This window comes from Rhinopithecus roxellana, chromosome 3, assembly GCF_007565055.1.
Source record: "Rhinopithecus roxellana isolate Shanxi Qingling chromosome 3, ASM756505v1, whole genome shotgun sequence".
Lineage (NCBI taxonomy): Eukaryota > Metazoa > Chordata > Mammalia > Primates > Cercopithecidae > Rhinopithecus > Rhinopithecus roxellana.
In genome coordinates this window covers 148,695,046-148,712,095 of record NC_044551.1, presented here as the reverse complement: position 1 = coordinate 148,712,095, position 17,050 = coordinate 148,695,046, and the positions used below count along the sequence as shown (strand labels likewise).

Here is a 17,050-nt window from a genome sequence, read left to right as displayed (position 1 = left end):
CAGTGTGCCCCTGGTAGCAGCTCAGAGGCAGTGCTGCACTCATCTTTAGATGCACTTTTAATTACATGCAAATGAAGGGGCAGTTTTGGCAGGTATTTCCAGAATGAGGGTGATAACTTCTGGGTTGTTGCCCTGGAAAGGGGTGGGAATGTCTGGGTGTCTCCATTGCAGCGGTAATCTGCAGTGGTATGCTGGTGGGCATAGTTTATGGGGAGGTGCTTCTGCCCTGGACCTGTTTTACCTAGTCCTCAATTTGGCCCCAGGTCCAAGTCCCTCCTCCTACCACTGCCATACCACCCTGGATTTCCTCTCCAGAGGATGCTGTGAGGAACCAGTGCATGATTCCACCTCAATTTTATGTGGTTTTGGGGAAGTGGAACAAGAGAACAGCAAGGAAAACCAAGAATCTCTTGCCATACACACCTTAGAGGCAGGACAGTTGTGGCTGTTGTTACGTCCATGTTTACTCAGCTCTTGGCCTAAAGATCCAAGTTGTAACTTTAGGGGAGTCCTTTGTTAATTAATACTACTTTAACTTAGCACACATCATCTGGGAATGACAAATAAGCATTTCTAAATGACTTTTAAGCAAAGATCTAGATAATTTAGGTACTCAGAGATCGAAGGTGGAGGGAAGGAAACTGAGATTCAGGAACACTTGGGGACTAGTTCTAGAGCCAGGACATGGCCAAGCATTTGAATTTCATCCACTCTCTTAATGCTGCACTCCAAGGACCTCAAGCCCAGAAACTCTTTTTTAAAAGGCAAGCAGCAATGCTCGCGTTTTAAAACATAAAATACAGTTGGGAAAAATTAGTTGGGATGTTAGTCAAAAAATAGCTCAATCTTTTTAAAACTTTATATTCGAAGGTAATCCCCTAAATATGGCTGATGGCTTCAACTCCTCAAAATGTAAGTCTGAAAACACAAGTAACACGGTCCCTCTGAGGGTGAGGCAGTCCCTTCAAGATCTGAAGCAAGGACTGTCACAGTCACATCCTGACGCAGTCACATCCACTCTATCCCAGGTCTCCACTTTCTGGGGCTAATAGTTACAGAAGGGAGAGTATCATCTGTCTTATAACTGTTCTGATTTAATTTTGAGCTTTGCTTCAACTTAGACTTCCAGATTGGTTGAGTTATTCAGGATTCAAATCTCTTTCACTAATTAAAAAAGAGAGAGAGAATGATAATGGATATAAACCATACTTCTAACAGGATCTTCCTTTATTCCAGGATGGCTTGAGAAGGCTGTCAGGAAATGAGTATGTGTTTACTAAGAGTAAGTTTTCATCTATCTACTTGTTACTGTAACCTGTCTCCAGCCTGTGCTGTCCCCGCTGTTGTGATTATTGTTCTGGGAGGTATTACTTCCAGCTAGTCCCATTTGAGTTTAAGCATCAATATGGTCTACATTTAAAACTAGTCTCCTAATTAAAATTACTTCTCTGAGCACAGTTAGAGTAAGAATTGCAAATCTCTATACATTTAAACAGGGTTAAAGTGAATTATTTTTCTATTTGAGGTTCTTGAAGTTCAATAACAGAAAAATCAGGTATAAGACTTTTTTTCTAGTAGTAACCATGAAGATGATGACAGACAGCCGGGCGCTCAAGATTCCGCAATTAACCAGCCTCCCCCAACCCATCTGTTTGCTCAGATGTGCACCAGAGCCACAGTCACCTTGCAATGCCAATAACCATCAACGATGTTCCCCCTTGTATCTCTCAATTACTTGATAATGAGGAGAGCTGGGACTTCAACATCTTTGAATTGGAAGCCGTTACGCATAAAAGGTACGTGACTCCTCTGGCTGAAGGCAGAGCAGGATTGATGGCCACGCTCAAACTCTCACATTTGGAAACTGTGAGGGAGATATGTTTTTGCCGTGAGAGACCTCATGGGTTCTGGCTCTCATGCCATGTTAGAGTAGTGTTGAACGAGCAGAGAGATCGTAACCCTTCAGTGACCCCCCTTTGTGGAGAATATTAGTAAGATGTGGGATCCACCTGAGTATCCACAGGTCCCTCTTTTGTGCTAGTGAGCCAAGAGTTCTAAGAATCCTCAGTCTCAAAATTGTTGAAGCTCTACCCTACAGAATGGAATTGAGAGCACTATAGATTTTTTTTTTTTCATGATCCATCCTGTAGGCACAGGAAAGATTAGATAACTAAAAGTTATTTTTCTATACTAGGAGAAGGCTGTTTCTTCCCAGGGGTGTTGGTCTGTAGGATATGAATGATTCTCACCTGTAATGTAAATAAGTAACAGGACTCTAAATGATAGGACTTTGGGACCATCCAAGCTGTTCCTTTCGCCCTTAGGCTTAGTCACTTCCTTAGGGAGCAGAAATAAAGTGCAAGGTTAATGTGGAAGTGGAAATGGAGAGGGACTGCCAGGCTCCTTTCTTGCTTGTCAGAGCCACTGAGGGACCTATAGTTTAGAGATCATCCAGAAATAATTTGGATGTACTACAACGAAGCATCTAGTTCCAAAGAGGTGGCTGGTGAGGAGGAGAGATCCTACCTCCTAATTTTTAGAGGAGATGCTTTTAAACCCCTGTGTGTGTGTGAAGCTATCATCAGAAGAAAAATGTTTCCACCCCCACTATCATCAAAGAAAACAGTTTCTGGGCCAGTGAATACAATGAGCCCGGGTGGGTTTTCCTATTTTTCAGGCCACTGGTTTACCTGGGCTTAAAGGTCTTCTCTCGGTTTGGAGTATGTGAATTTTTAAACTGTTCTGAAACCACTCTTCGGGCCTGGTTCCAAGTGATCGAAGCCAACTACCACTCTTCCAATGCCTACCACAACTCCACCCATGCTGCCGACGTCCTGCACGCCACCGCTTTCTTCCTTGGAAAGGAAAGAGTCAAGGTAGGATTTTGATACCATGACCTAGTTACCTGCCTGGATTGGAGAGCCAAGAACTTAATCTTAGTAAATACATTAAGCAAACAGCTATTTTGCAACCAAGTTGACAGCTTTTTTAAAAAAATTTTTGTTACCAAATTGACCAGTCACTTTGGTGTTGTAAAGACATGGACCTTTCTGCTAGCCCTCCCCTCCTCCAAATAATAATTTGTATCACCACAGAGACTCCTTTATATGCATGGCAGATAATGAACCCATTTTCCAAACGTTAGCTAGGAGCTGTGTTACTGGGTTGCAGGACATAACTTAATTATTACAGCAAATGGTTACTAGATCTATAGGTTAAATTTTAGTATCAGGATTTGGCCACTGGTAGATTATAATCCAGATGTGAATAGCCATTCCGCATTCTACACTGATTTACATACATTTGTGTTTGTGTTTTGTATAGGTGTGAATGTGCCTATGTGTATATTAATGACTTCTGCATAATTCTGAACGAGTTCCATATCCCCTGGTCTTAGAGTTCAGTACTGTCATGTACCACTGCTGACTTGCAGGGCAGTCCGAGGAACCCCTGCCCTTTACATAAGGGCAGCCCTATTTAAAGCCGGCAAGCAATCCCCATCTCTCCTCCTCCCCAGCTACCATCACTTGCACACCAAAGCTTATAGATTCTTTTAATACAACTAGAACTAAAACTTAAAGTTTAGATACCCCTGGGAGAAGTGCCATATAGGGACTGAAATTCACGGCAATCTGTAAATGCCTGACATTAGATCATTTTCTTAGAACAGGTTGATGAGGGATTAATATCCTAGGTATTTAGGAGCTATAGTGAGACAGGTAGAAGCAGAAATGGCATGAAAACAGGAAGAGGGGTGTGGGTAAGGTTTTCTTCTCAGTTTTGCCAGCAGCATCCTGATATTTATTCAGTTTCATCAGCAGGAAAACAATGTGGCTCAAGAATGATGCTTTTGAAGAATTTTGTCTTCTACTTTTAAAAAACTAATAGTACTGCACTCCAGCCTGGGTGACAGAGCCAGACTCCTTCTCAAAAAAAAAAAAAAAAAAAAAAAACTAATAGTGATATCAACCTATGTTTCTATGACACCTTTCTTTGAGGAGTGAAAACACCCTGGATTCCTACTACAGGTTCATGCTCCTTTTTGGGGGGTGGGGGAATGAAGTCTTGCACTGTTGCCCAGGCTGGAGTGCAGTGGCGTGATCTCAGCTCACTGCAAACTCCACCTCCCGGGTTCCAGCAGTTCTCCTGCCTCAGCTTCCTGAGTAGCTGGGAGTACAGGCATGCACCACCAAGCCCGGCTAATTTTTGTATGTTTAGTAGAGATGGGGTTTCACCATGTTGGTCAGGCTCATCTGGAACTCCTGACCTCAGATAATCCACCAGCCTCAGCCTCCCAAACTGCTGGGATTACAGGTGTGAGCCACTGCTCCCGGCCAGGCTAAAATTCTTAATTCTATGACAAAGCATGCCCAACCCAGCTGTAAAGCTAGCATGCCCAGAGCCAACACTCCCTTCAATTGGTGACAGACCCCATCCTCTCCCCACGTTACCCAATTCCAGGGAACTATTGCAAGTGGAGAGGCCAGGATAGCAAGCATTCCTTTATTAGTATCTGGACATACATGAATATTTATCCTGAATAAGCAACTATTTGAAAAGCAGATCTAGAATGAAACCCTTCTGGCCAACTTTCCTCAGTGTGATCCAAATCTACTCCTACTCGTTAAGGAAGGAAAAAACTATGCAGAGGTAACTGCACCTCCACGGGACTGGAATTTTGCCCGTTGCAGGTTTGGTGGGGTTTTCTTCCATGGATAGCTCCTCCCTGACATAGAGCCTTGCTTCTCTTGTCTGCTAGTGAGCTGGCCTGTCTTCCTTCCCTACCTCCCAGCCATTTCTGGTCTGACAAGGCCTTGTTGGTGCCTACCTAAACTGCAGGACCCATTATTGGTATCTTTGTAAAAGTCACTGAGGGCATGGTTTAAATCAGTGTTAGCTGGAAGGAAAGGCATGTTTCATCTAGTGCTATTTATGTTTTCTACCCCAGTTACTTGAATCTCTTTCATTGAAGAATTAAAAAATAAACAGGCCTGAGACTCCAAGCAGGACTGAACATACCACAGGGGCACCAGCTGGGGGCCCAGAGTGTGGGCCCTGTGGGTTCTCACTGCTCAGGTACAGTCAGTGAAGGTGGAGCCCAGGTTGGGGCTGTCCTGGGTCCTGAGCTTGGAGATCGCTGAACCTGCCTGCAGGTGACCGTGGCCTCTCTTGACCAGCAGTGAAATGGGCCAAATCATGCTTGCTTGCCCTGGGCACTGCAGAATCAATCTCTGAGAAGAGCTGAAAAGAGTAACTTCTGCTGTCCCTACTCAGGAAGCCTAGTTGTTGATTGGGGTCACCCCAGGGTTGCTTACCAGCTCCATGGGGTCAGCGTCAGGAGTGGAAATGGCTCCCTTCTGGTGGAGACAGAGCTTTCGGGAAAGCCTGCTAAACCAATATAAACATGTGCAGCCCCTTGGCTATCAGGGTGCCGTTGCAGGACAGGGCTGAGCTACAGGTTCACCTTCCTCACCTGAGCAGCAGTTCTTCCTCCTGCAGGCCTAGGAGGGCAAATTTTGGGAATACCAAAAATGATGACCCACCCCACCCCCCGTATCCTAGGAACCACTTTCCCTCTCACTCACTGTCCCTTCAGCCACAATGATGTTGCTTACGTTTCCTGAACAGACCTTTTTTCATTTGACTTCAGGAGCTTCATGCAGGCTGTTCTTTCTGCCTGGAATTCCCCTCTTGTTGCTTGTTGCCTGGACAATTCCTACCTCTCCTTCAGGCTCAGCAGAAAAATCACTTCCTTGGAAGTGACCACCCTCGAGACTCATGTTATCTGATATGTAGCCATCAGTCTCACATGGCTACTAAATAAAATTTAAAATGCAGTTCCTCAGTTGCACTGGCTACCTTTCAAGTGTCCAGTAGCTGCATGTGACTAGGAGTTACTCTATCGGATAGCAGGAATAGAACACATTTCTGTCATCGCAAAACATACATTGGACAGTGCTGCCCTAAACTAGACCAGGCCCCATGGTTATACTCCCAAAGCATCTGTACTTGCTTTCTTAGCACATCTCACAGCAAGTTACTTCTGTTTGTGTTTTTAAATGTATTTATCTCTCTCCCTCTACATTACAAACTTCATTGTGCAGGCTGTGCCAGTGTAAATCATTGCTGCAGCTCTGGCACTATGCAGCGATAATTGGTACCTGGTAGGCACTCAATAAATAATAAATTCCTAGTACAGCATCTCTTATATAACATAGCCCATCTGATAACTCCCTCCTAAAGCTGCAGGCTCAGAAAACACTTGTATCCCCGGATGCTCTGGTTTGTGTTCTTTAATTACATAATGAGAGCTTTCAAAATAGGGTTTCCCTTTTTGCCTTTGCTGCCTGCTAGCCCAGAGCTGAGTTTTGTTCTTAGTTGCAAGAACCCCCTTAGCCTTAATTTTCCTGGCAAAGTTATTCTTCTTTCCCTTGGTCCTCTTTTACTGCTTGGTCCTCTTTTACTGCTTGGTCCTCTTTTACTTGGTACTCTTTCACTCTTTTACAGCTCTAGTCATTTCACCATTGTATGAATAGTTTTGTTGTATCTGAGCCATTTGCTACATGCACACTCAAAATCTTTTCAGAACTAGGCAAATTGGTAATATTTGTGAACATAGGCCACTTTCTGCTGTGGCAGAAATACCATACAGTGGGCAATTCAAAAGGCTTGTTTGGCCTCTTCCTGCAGAAGCAACTGATGGCCCCTGGAGAAAGAATTAAGCTGTCTGTTGTAACTGTGGCTCAGGTTTCCCTCCTGATAACAGACAGCACAGTAAAGCGATGCTGCATGTCCAAGGCCGCCTCGCCACATCTAGGAGGTCAGAAGGCTCAGCCGGCTAAAAACGTTCTGAAAATTCCACATCACCTGACCTGACCCTCTGCACAGACAAGGATGGATGTGGGTCTCCAAGATCCAGTGGTAATGCTTAACCTTGCCTCCCCGTATCCCAGGGAAGCCTCGATCAGCTGGATGAGGTGGCAGCCCTCATTGCTGCCACGGTCCATGATGTGGATCACCCGGGAAGGACCAACTCTTTCCTCTGCAATGCAGGCAGTGAGCTTGCTGTGCTCTACAATGACACTGCTGTTCTGGAGAGTCACCACACCGCCCTGGCCTTCCAGCTCACCGTCAAGGACACCAAATGCAACATTTTCAAGAATATTGACAGGTTTGTTGTGCTTGGGCTCCTGTGCTCAAGTTTGTGAAGTTTAAGTGGGAAACTCAGTTTTCCCAAATACTTAGCTTCCTCTTAGGGGAAAGGGAAAATAATAGCTGTCCCACTGTATCAGATGATAAAATAACCTTGCCCTTAACTTAATTTGACTTTTCAGACTGCCTTTATGTTTTGAAATCACATTTGGTCTTCAGTGAGTTCATAAAAATGTTTTATACACTGCGGAACACTACATAAATATTGATTGTATTATTACTAAGTACACCAGATATTTTTACCCTCCTACGAGGACATCCAGTCTTTTGTGCAACTTGAGGAAAATGTATCCACCCCCATCTTTCCCTAGCTCAATTTCTGGCTGCTTAAAATACTCCCTTATGAGTAGGTCCCACAGAGCAGGAGCATGAAGGGTCAGTCGGGTTCCCCCAGCCCTGCATTCTCCGCTGCTGACAGTGGGTTAGATGTGAGCAGGTCCTCTTGCCTGCCAGCACCTGCGGTCAGGCTGTGGGTATTTCCCACACAGCACCAGCCAGGCTGGTGCACAGGTGCCTGGGAGGGGGCAGTGTACAGAGAACATGGAGCGCCCTCAGGCCTCAGGACTGCTGGTCTACGTGAACCTGTTGGTTTGGTCTCCAGAAAACTGGGAACACATGGAGGTAAGTTATTCCATCTTTGGCTTCAGTTTCATGAGTATCAAGGATGGGTTTTTAAACTTTTGCAGAAAATTCTTTCCAGTAGCCCATTTTATTCAAGAGCCATTCTGGCTCTTGAAGTTAGAAAACGACAACAGAATTGGATGGTTAATTTAGGGCACGGTTGTTGCTTCCTTCATTACAACTTCTGTCCGCTGCAATCTAGGGAAGCACTTATTCACAGGAAAATCTTCCACTGCCATCATTGAAGGACGCTGTGGTCATTCTGCAATGGCAATCACTGTGTTTGCACAGAATGCAGTGCCAGCTTATGTGGCCGCTGTATCAGCCTGCCATTTCCTGCCACCTTACTGTTTTTGATGTTCTCAAGGGAAGGGAGAAGGGAATCACCCTGTCAGATAAATGTCCACCATGTGACAGGTACCTTCTCTCTTTTTAAAAATACTCATAAATCACATAAGCGTCAGCTATCACTGGGGAAAATGGAATAGCATCTGCAGGTCTTGGTTATTGGGAGGACGAGCAGGTCAACTCTTCTTGCGATCTGCACACATTTCTTAACTCTGTGCCGCAGCTTCCTCCTAGGTTGTGAGGAGTGTAGTAAAATGGTGGCAGAATAGTTATAATTTGAGACACACTGTGAAAAAGCCCCTTTGTCTTCTGGTTATTTTAGGAACCATTATCGAACACTGCGCCAGGCTATTATTGACATGGTTTTGGCAACAGAGATGACAAAACACTTTGAACATGTGAATAAGTTTGTGAACAGCATCAACAAGCCAATGGCAGCTGAGGTGAGTGCTGCTTTCCATGCCGTAAGGCACATCCAAGTACATTCCCATGAGAGCCTGCATTGGCCCCAAAGCATTTTCTTTCCCACTCAAATGCAAGGTGGTTATTTGCTTGGAGCTGGTAAAGGGCTGAAAGGACTAGCCACTTGTTTTCCTTGGGGCTGAGAATCAACTGTGTCCACAGCAACTCTGAGCTCCTTTGAAAGAAAGTCCCTGAGAAAAAGCCAGTACTGACCAAAAAAGCTAGGCCCAAAGAATATGGAAGGAGCTGCAGACGAGCAGAGACTGGCATAAATGGTGGTATTTTAGAGAATCCAAAGCCTTTACTTCTCTGTTCACTGAGCTCTTGGAAAACCTCAAAGTTGAAGGGTGTTTTAAAGAACACAGAATGTTGCTGATTCACATTAAAAGCATACCAGTACCTGAAGACTGTCATAAAACTGGGAGTGACTGGAAAGCAGAAGCATTCGTTGTTTTCCTTTTTTAAAACCTACTCATGTACCTAGGACCTGCCTTAAGGTCCTTACCAATTTGGGTTTTAGGAACATGCAACAGAAGGTTCACACCTAATAAGATCCACTGTTCTCTGAAGCCATGAAGCTGTTCATAACTCCATAAAGCTAGAAAAGCTTTCCGCTCATTCCTGGAGCAGCAGAGGTTGGCAAAGTGGATGGATGTGAATGATCATCGTAACTTGATCAGTAAGGAGACTATCTGTGTAGGACCCATCCCATGACCAGTGTGGATGGAGGGACAGTGTCTACCTCACCTATTAAGCCCCTTCCCCAGGATTCCACAGCACAACACTAGAGCCCTCTCCTTCCACAGAGGACTTATGGGAGCAAGGATCTGGGGATTTAGAGAAGAAAAAAGTATACAGATTCATAGAACTTCAGAACTGGGAAGGTCATCCACCCATGTAAGCCCCCAACTCTGCACTGAAACTTACTATTAACTGCAGTATTTATAGTAAACAGTATTACTTTGATAAGTAATCAAAAACCTCCAGAACATATTCTGCACATTGATAGTCTAATAGGTCCAGTCTAAAACCCCCCAAATGTCATGCAGCCTTTTGGCTTGGCAGAGCGCTGGAGACCTGTTTTCACACAATCAATTGATGGTGCCTTTAAAAGTGGAGAATAACAATCTTTCAGGTTCTATGTAAATGGCCTGTGACTGCATCTGTGTGCACCAACTCGTGTCCTGGCCACATGGCTGAGGACACTGAGATCACCACTAGGTGTGGACCAGTCTTTCTAAACATGGCTGAACACACCTGCTCCTGACCACTTTCTACTCCAAGAACCCCACACCTACCTTGCTCACTTACCAGCCAGTCAGAAGAACAGCCAAGAAAACATAAGTGGACATATGCCTTAGGAGAACCAAAGTGAGACACAGTGGGTGAGTTGGGGGTGGGACAGGTCATAGGAGGGGAGGGAAGCTGGTAGGCATAAGTAGTAGAAATCAAGAAATAATTGAAGGTTACATGCATGTGCCATTGCCCTACTTTAAATGGATTAAAGTAGCTAAAAGCTCTGCTTTTACACTTTTTTTTTTTTTTTTAACAGGGAGAAATTCCCTCTAAGATTACATATCAGATTGCTCAAAATAAAAACAAAACTGCTGTAGCAGTTACCTCTAGGGAAGAAAATGGATTTGAGGGGTAGACAGGTGGTGACAGGGACTTGCAGCTTTCAAACTCTGTGTTGAGTGTCTTTTAAGATTGTATCAGCATATTTTTTTTTTTAAAGAATGTATTGGTATATTATATATGGAATTTTAAAAAAAGCTGCCTTCGCTGAGTCCCAGTCCCACCTGTGTGCTCGGTGATTACCATCGAATGCCAGGCGAGTCAGCCCTCGTGGGCTTCACCATCATCTTGAACCAACCCTGATCCGACCATCTGTTTTCCAGATTGAGGGCAGCGACTGTGAATGCAACCCTGCTGGGAAGAACTTCCCTGAAAACCAAATCCTGATCAAACGCATGATGATTAAGTGTGCTGACGTGGCCAACCCATGCCGCCCCTTGGACCTGTGCATTGAATGGGCTGGGAGGATCTCTGAGGAGTATTTTGCACAGGTGCGCCATCTTTTCAGGGAAGCTCCACTTCCAGTCTGGGAATGGGCCCCAGGTCATGGAAATCCTGGGGGATTCTCCGGTTAACTTTTTACCAATTAGTTAACCACTCCTCCCTAGAAGAAAGCAGCTTACTGCCTCCTGGGGTAGACTTCTGGTTCCCTCAGGAACTGACTGATGGGCTGATCACTAACCAGAGTCTCTCTAGAAGGAGGATAAACTGAGCCTTTGAAAGTAACTTTTCATCTTCAATTTGTTCGATCCAGAACTTGTACAAAAACTGAGAAATCTTCCATTCATTCATTAGGTTATTCCTGGGTGTCTCCATGGTGGGTTATGGGAACACAAGCATTAGTGAAGACATCGCGGCCACGGGAAGTTCCCAGTCCAGTGGGGGAAGAGATGCAGATAGGTCCACATGTTGGTAAAAAATGAAGTGTATCTCAAGGAAGTTTATGTTAAGTGCGACAGGAGTTCAGAGACTTTTTTTCCTCGATAAAAGGGGGGGCTACAGAATGTGGGAATAGGAAAACACTCTGGAAGAACAAAGCATTCTGAGCAAAATTAACAAGGGGAGGGAAAACAGAACTGTTATATAAAGAGGAACAATATGTAGTTCACTTTAACTGTGGCAGTGTAAAGAGGAGTTAAAGGAGAGAAATCTAGAAAACAGTAGACTGTAAAGGGACATGTGAAACAGCCCTACTTCCAGAGAAAAGACTCTTAAGCACTGATGGGTGTGTGGGTGACAAACAAGTTGCCACAAGTAGTGAATTTTGTGGGGTCTGCATGGCTGAAATGTACCATGGTGGCAGTATAAATAAGGGCAAGATAAAGAATAGATGATACCTAGGAAGACTGTGAAGGGGAGTGGCCAACAGCGGACCCAGTATGTTTAAGATTTGGGGGTACATGTGCAGGTTTGTTAAAAGGGTATAATGCTGATGCTGAGGTTTGAGCATCTAATGATCCATGGCTCGAGTAGTAAACATAGTACCCAATAAGTAGTTCTTCAACCCTTGCCCCCTTCCCTCCCTCCTTTTGAAGTCTCCAGTGTTTACTGTTCCAGTTTCTGCCACTGTGTGTACCCAATGTTTAGTTCCCACTTCTAAGAAAGAACATGTGGTATCTGGTTTTGTTTCTATATCACTTCACTTTAGGAAAATGGCCTCCAGCTCTAGCCATGTTGCTGCAAATGACATGATTTCATTCTTTTTTTATGGCTGCATAGTATTCCATGGTATATATGCACCACATTTTCTTCATCCAGTCCACCAATGATGGGCACCTGGGTTGATTCCATGTCTTTGCTACCATGAATTGTGCTGTCATAAACATGCAAGTACAGGTGTTTCTTCAGCAGAAAGATTTATTTTCCTTTGGGTATATACCCAGTAATGGGACTGCTGGGTTGAATAGCAATTTCTATTTTTAGTTCTTTGAGAATTCTCCGAACTGCTTTTCACAGGGGCTACCTGATCTAATTTATTTCTCACCAACAGTGTATAAGCATTCTTTTCTCCACAACCTTGCCAACATCTGTTATTTTCTGACTTTTTAATAATAGCCATTCTGACTAGTTTGAGATGGTATCTCATTGTGATTTTGATTTGCATGTCTGATTAGTGATGCTGAATTTTTTTTTTTTTTTTTTGGAGACAGTCTTGCTCCGTTGCCCAGGCTGGAGTGCAGTGGCATGATCTCGGCTCACTGTAACCCTCACCTCCCAGGTTCAAGCAATTCTTCTGCCTCAGCCTCCCAAGTAGCTGGGACTACAGATGCACGCTGCCACGCCCAGCTAATGTTTTGTATTTTAGTAGAGATGGTTTCACTGTGTTCCCCAGGCTGGTCTCGAATTCCTCAGCTCAGGCAATCCGCCTGCCTCGGCCTCCCAAAGTGCTAGGATTACAGGCGTGAGCCACCGCGCCCAGCCTGGACATTTTTTTTTTTTAATGTCTGTTGGCTGCTTGTATGTCGTCCGTCTTTAGAGAAGTGTCTGTTCATGAAATCCAGTAAGTAAACTGCAGCTTTCTGGGAAGAGAGCCCCTGAATTGAAGAAAAGTAGGACAGGTAGTTCTGAGCTTTCCAGAGAGAACAGGAAGGGGGTGGGGATCAAATGACTCCTTGAACACCAGTGGGTATTTTCAGGCTGCTTGATCGACTGACCTGAAATGAGCAAGCCAAGCCAAAAGCTGCTCATCAATGGGCTTCCCTGGACCCACAGAGCGAGGACCTGAAGTACTACTCCTAGTTATTCTCAGTGTGAATGGAGAATGAGAAAAAATGTGCTTTTAAGTTTTTTGATATAAGCTTCTTATTTAGGTGTCCTTTTCCCAAAAAGGAATGTACTAATGTTCATAAGCCAGGGTGACCTAAAAATGAAAGTTACAAATGAAGCCTTTGAGCTGGCCTCTGGCTCAATACACCACCAGGAAATGTGGATCTTAATATCCAGCTCTATGAATGATGGCCTTACTTTAATGTGCATAATACTCAGATTTCCACACACCTCAAAAGCTGCATAGCTAATACCCAAATCTGAACAATCATAGTTTGATAGTCATTCTTTCGAGTGAAAATAATGCTCCATGGATAAAAGCAGCTGGTTCATCTCAATTCAAGTGCATAAGTGCTTTTCCACAAGATGACCAGCAGATTTTGGTATGCAGTGCAAGTGCATGTGTACTCCCATTTCATCACATTCATCACACAGAATATTACAGAGACATGTACTTCAAAGGTCAAGATTCAATACAATAACTCTTATGGCTTCAAAGAGGTAATTCTTAAGTGAAACTGTTTTTTGTTTTGTGTTTTTTTTTTTTTTTTTGAGACAAGATCTCACTCTGTCACCCATGCTGGAGTACAGTGGCACAGTCTTGGCTCACTGCAGCCTCAAACTCCAGGCCTCAAGCAATCCTCCTGCCTTGACCTCTGATATTACTGGGATTACAGGAATAAGCCAGTGGGCCCGGCCTGAAACTTTTTAAAGTGCAAACATGTGGCAGTGAATAATATAATGACTATGGCTATTAAAACAGTTTGGTGCTAGTTCATTGAGTCATGCTAAGGTGTTAGCAGTTTTACCCACTGTTGCTTCTTCTCAGTGTAAACGTCAGTAGTTTTGGTATGAGAATTTGTGTTTGTACGACATTGAAAATAGCTTTGACTTTGCAATAATAAAAGATCACAGCAAAGAGGCTAAGTACCCTGAGATCAAAATGTCAGGAGATGCTATGGTACCACATAGAAAGTAAGAGGCTTGGGGCTCATGCCTATAATCCCAGCACTTTGGGAGGCCAAGGCAGGCAGATCACCTGAGGTCAGGAGTTCAAGACAGTGAACTGGCCAACATGGTGAAACCCCGTCTCTACTAAAAATTAGCTGGGCATGGTAACAGGTGCCTGTAATCCCAGCTACTCAGGAGGCTGAGGCAAAAGAATCACTTGAACCTGGGAGGTAGAGGTTGCAGTGAACCGAGACTGCACCGCTGCACTCCAGCTTGGGCGACAGAATGAGACTCTGTCTCAAAAACAAAAGAAAAAAAGTAAGAGGCTTGAGAGTGTGAAGGCCTGAGTGTAGTCACTGTAGCTCAGCTGACTCACCTAAGTCTGAGGACCTTGCTGAGCCTATTTCTTCATTGAGAAAACTGGATAATAACCCATTTTCACAGAGTTGTTCTGAGAAACAGGATATTACTGTAAAAGTGTCTCACATGTCTTCCAGCCCTATGTGATGGTGTTTTTTTTCTTACAGACCGATGAAGAGAAGAGACAGGGGCTACCTGTGGTGATGCCAGTGTTTGACAGGAATACCTGTAGCATCCCCAAGTCTCAGATCTCTTTCATTGACTACTTCATAACAGACATGTTTGATGCTTGGGATGGTAAGACTGTTTTGTCACCCACAAAGAAAATTTTGTTATACTTTATTATCTTTAGTGACATAGGGTGACCCTAAAGGTAAACAAAATATATTTTAAAAAATGTGGCTGTCAGCTTTTTGTGGCCCAGTCGGGTGGGTGTATTCTTTGCATCCCCAGCAGCTGGCACAGAACCTTGTGTGCAGAAGACTCAATGGATTTTTGATAACTGGATAAACGAGTCTTTGCCTCTTCAAAGGACACGTTGCAGAAGCTACTGCAGTTTTATTCTATCATTGGAGGAAACTCTAGAAAGAATGCGAAATGTATTTAGTTTACTCTGAATCATAGGTTCTTCTGATACTGTCACTGATAAGCAGCTTTTCAAAAAGGACCTGTTTGTATTTCAGAAACTAGTGTTGAATGACTTGTCCTCATGCCGTGTGTTCACTTAACAGCCTCAGGCCTCACCCAGGGTATGCCTCCTCTAATTCTGATCCCAAACTTGTCCCAGACAGCCCCCGGCTTATAAACGCTCCTGGGGTCTAACTTCACAGGTTTCTTTTGATTCTTTTCTGTCCCTGCAGCCTTTGCACATCTGCCAGGCCTGATGCAACATTTGGCTGACAACTACAAACACTGGAAGACACTAGATGACCTAAAGTGCAAAAGTCTGAGGCTTCCATCTGACAGCTAAAGCCAAGCCACAGAAGGGGGCCTCTTGACCTACAAAGGACACTGTGAATCGCAGTAGCGTAAACAAGAGGCCTTCCTTTCTAATGATAATGACAGGTATTGGTGAAGGAGCTAATGTTTAATATTTGACCTTGAATCATTCAAATCCCCAAATTTCATTTTTAGAAAGTCATGTTCCATGAAGAAAAATGTATGTTCTTTTGAATACTTAATGACAGAACAAATACTTGGCAAACTCCTTTGCTCTGCTATCATCCGGTGTACCCTTGTCAATCCATGGAGCTGATTCACTGTAACTAGCAGGCCACAGGAAGCAAAGCCTTGGTGCCTGTGAGCTCCGTCTCCCAGGATGGTGACTAAGTAGCTTAGCTAGTGTTCAGCTCATCCTTTACCATAAAAATCATCATTGCTGTTTAGCTCGACTATTTTCCTCAAGAGCATCAATCTGAAGGATTCATAAGAAGCTTATCTGAACAGATATATCTAAGGAAAAAAAACTACATAAAATAAGTGAAATAACTTGGACCAAATTACAGATAAACTAGTTAGCTTCACAGCCTCTGTGGCTACATGGTTCTTTTGGCCGATGGTGTGACACCTAAGTTAGAACACAGCCTTGGCTGGTGGGTGCCCTCTCTAGACTGGTATCAGCAGCCTGTGTTGTACCCCCTTTCCTGTAAAAGGGGGTAACAGCCATCCACGATGAGGGAAAAAGTGGCATTTCATTTTTGGGGAATCCATGAGCTTCCCTTATTTCTGGCTCACAGAGGCAGCCAAGAGGCACTATAACAAGTATTATATAAAAGCCATTAAATCTGAATGCCCTTGGACAAGCTTTTCTTAAAAAAAAAAAAAGTTTATATTACATGTTTAAAATTTTTATTAAAATCCAAATTTTCTGGGTGTAAGCTCATGGAGTATGTTGTGCCATGCACCACCTATATGTGATATTTCGGGAGGGGATAGGGAGGGGAGTTTCAAGGTTCAGATATTTTTAACCAATCTATATTTGAAATCATGCCATTAGCTTTAACAATGTTAAAATTGTGCGGTGTAAATATATCAGAAAATAAGCATATGGGGAGGCAGTAAATACTATTTTAAGCTATTAATTGTATGCTAAAAGCTTCTAAAGCACAAGTGCATATTTTTATACTGCTCTTTTCACAACTCTGTGATCTACATAAAGTCAGACTTGAGATTTTCTTTTCTCTTTTACCAGCCGATCCTTCCTATGTATTATATTAGACCCCGTAAACAAACTAACTTCGTTTTCTTTCTCTGTACTTCATGCTGCATTTTTAAAAGGTATAAACAGAGACTGAATCAGTAATTACTTTTTTCCAATATAAATTGGAATGCAGAATACTTGGAACTTGTACATGGGAAAAAATGACTTATCACTACATAATGTGCCAATGTTTTTTTTCTATGTTTTGTACCAAAAATGGAAAAATATGACAATTCCATGCAAAGAAATGTATCTAAATTATTTTTGTTAGATGATAAGAGAACTTGCTTGGTCAGGACAGCAGCCAGCTTTGTATTGTAATGCTATATTATGTAAATGTGATGAAAATGTTTTTGTGAAGTACTTGTAACTAAATTCCTACAGCCATTTTTCATTCCCAACAGCTGTTTTTATTTTACCTCTTTGGCCTAAACTTTTCATAATTTCAAATTTGGGGTTTAGTGTCCTTTATTTCATGAGTCACACACTTTGTTTTCAGAGCACATTAAAATCAAGATGCCAGAATCCCATATTAAGGACCTAGCTAACTTGCCT

The 17,050-nt window shown here is 43.3% G+C and overlaps 1 protein-coding gene across 11 annotated transcripts in view; it reads left to right on the top strand.

The window, feature by feature from the left end:
- Positions 1-16,945, top strand: part of PDE8B (phosphodiesterase 8B) — a 245,375-nt gene extending 228,430 nt beyond the window's left edge. For 10 of the 11 annotated variants that reach the window (XM_030927072.1, XM_030927071.1, XM_030927073.1 and 7 more), the window contains 8 exons: positions 1,237-1,282; positions 1,661-1,796; positions 2,678-2,876; positions 6,954-7,171; positions 8,504-8,624; positions 10,542-10,709; positions 14,463-14,592; positions 15,156-16,945. In XM_030927072.1, coding sequence (XP_030782932.1) covers positions 1,237-1,282; positions 1,661-1,796; positions 2,678-2,876; positions 6,954-7,171; positions 8,504-8,624; positions 10,542-10,709; positions 14,463-14,592; positions 15,156-15,265 — 1,128 coding nt within the window. In that variant the 3' untranslated portion in view covers positions 15,266-16,945. The remainder of the gene's footprint in view (positions 1-1,236; positions 1,283-1,660; positions 1,797-2,677; positions 2,877-6,953; positions 7,172-8,503; positions 8,625-10,541; positions 10,710-14,462; positions 14,593-15,155) is intronic. The other variant, XM_030927070.1, reaches the window with a different exon arrangement.
- The last annotated feature ends 105 nt before the right edge of the window (positions 16,946-17,050 follow it).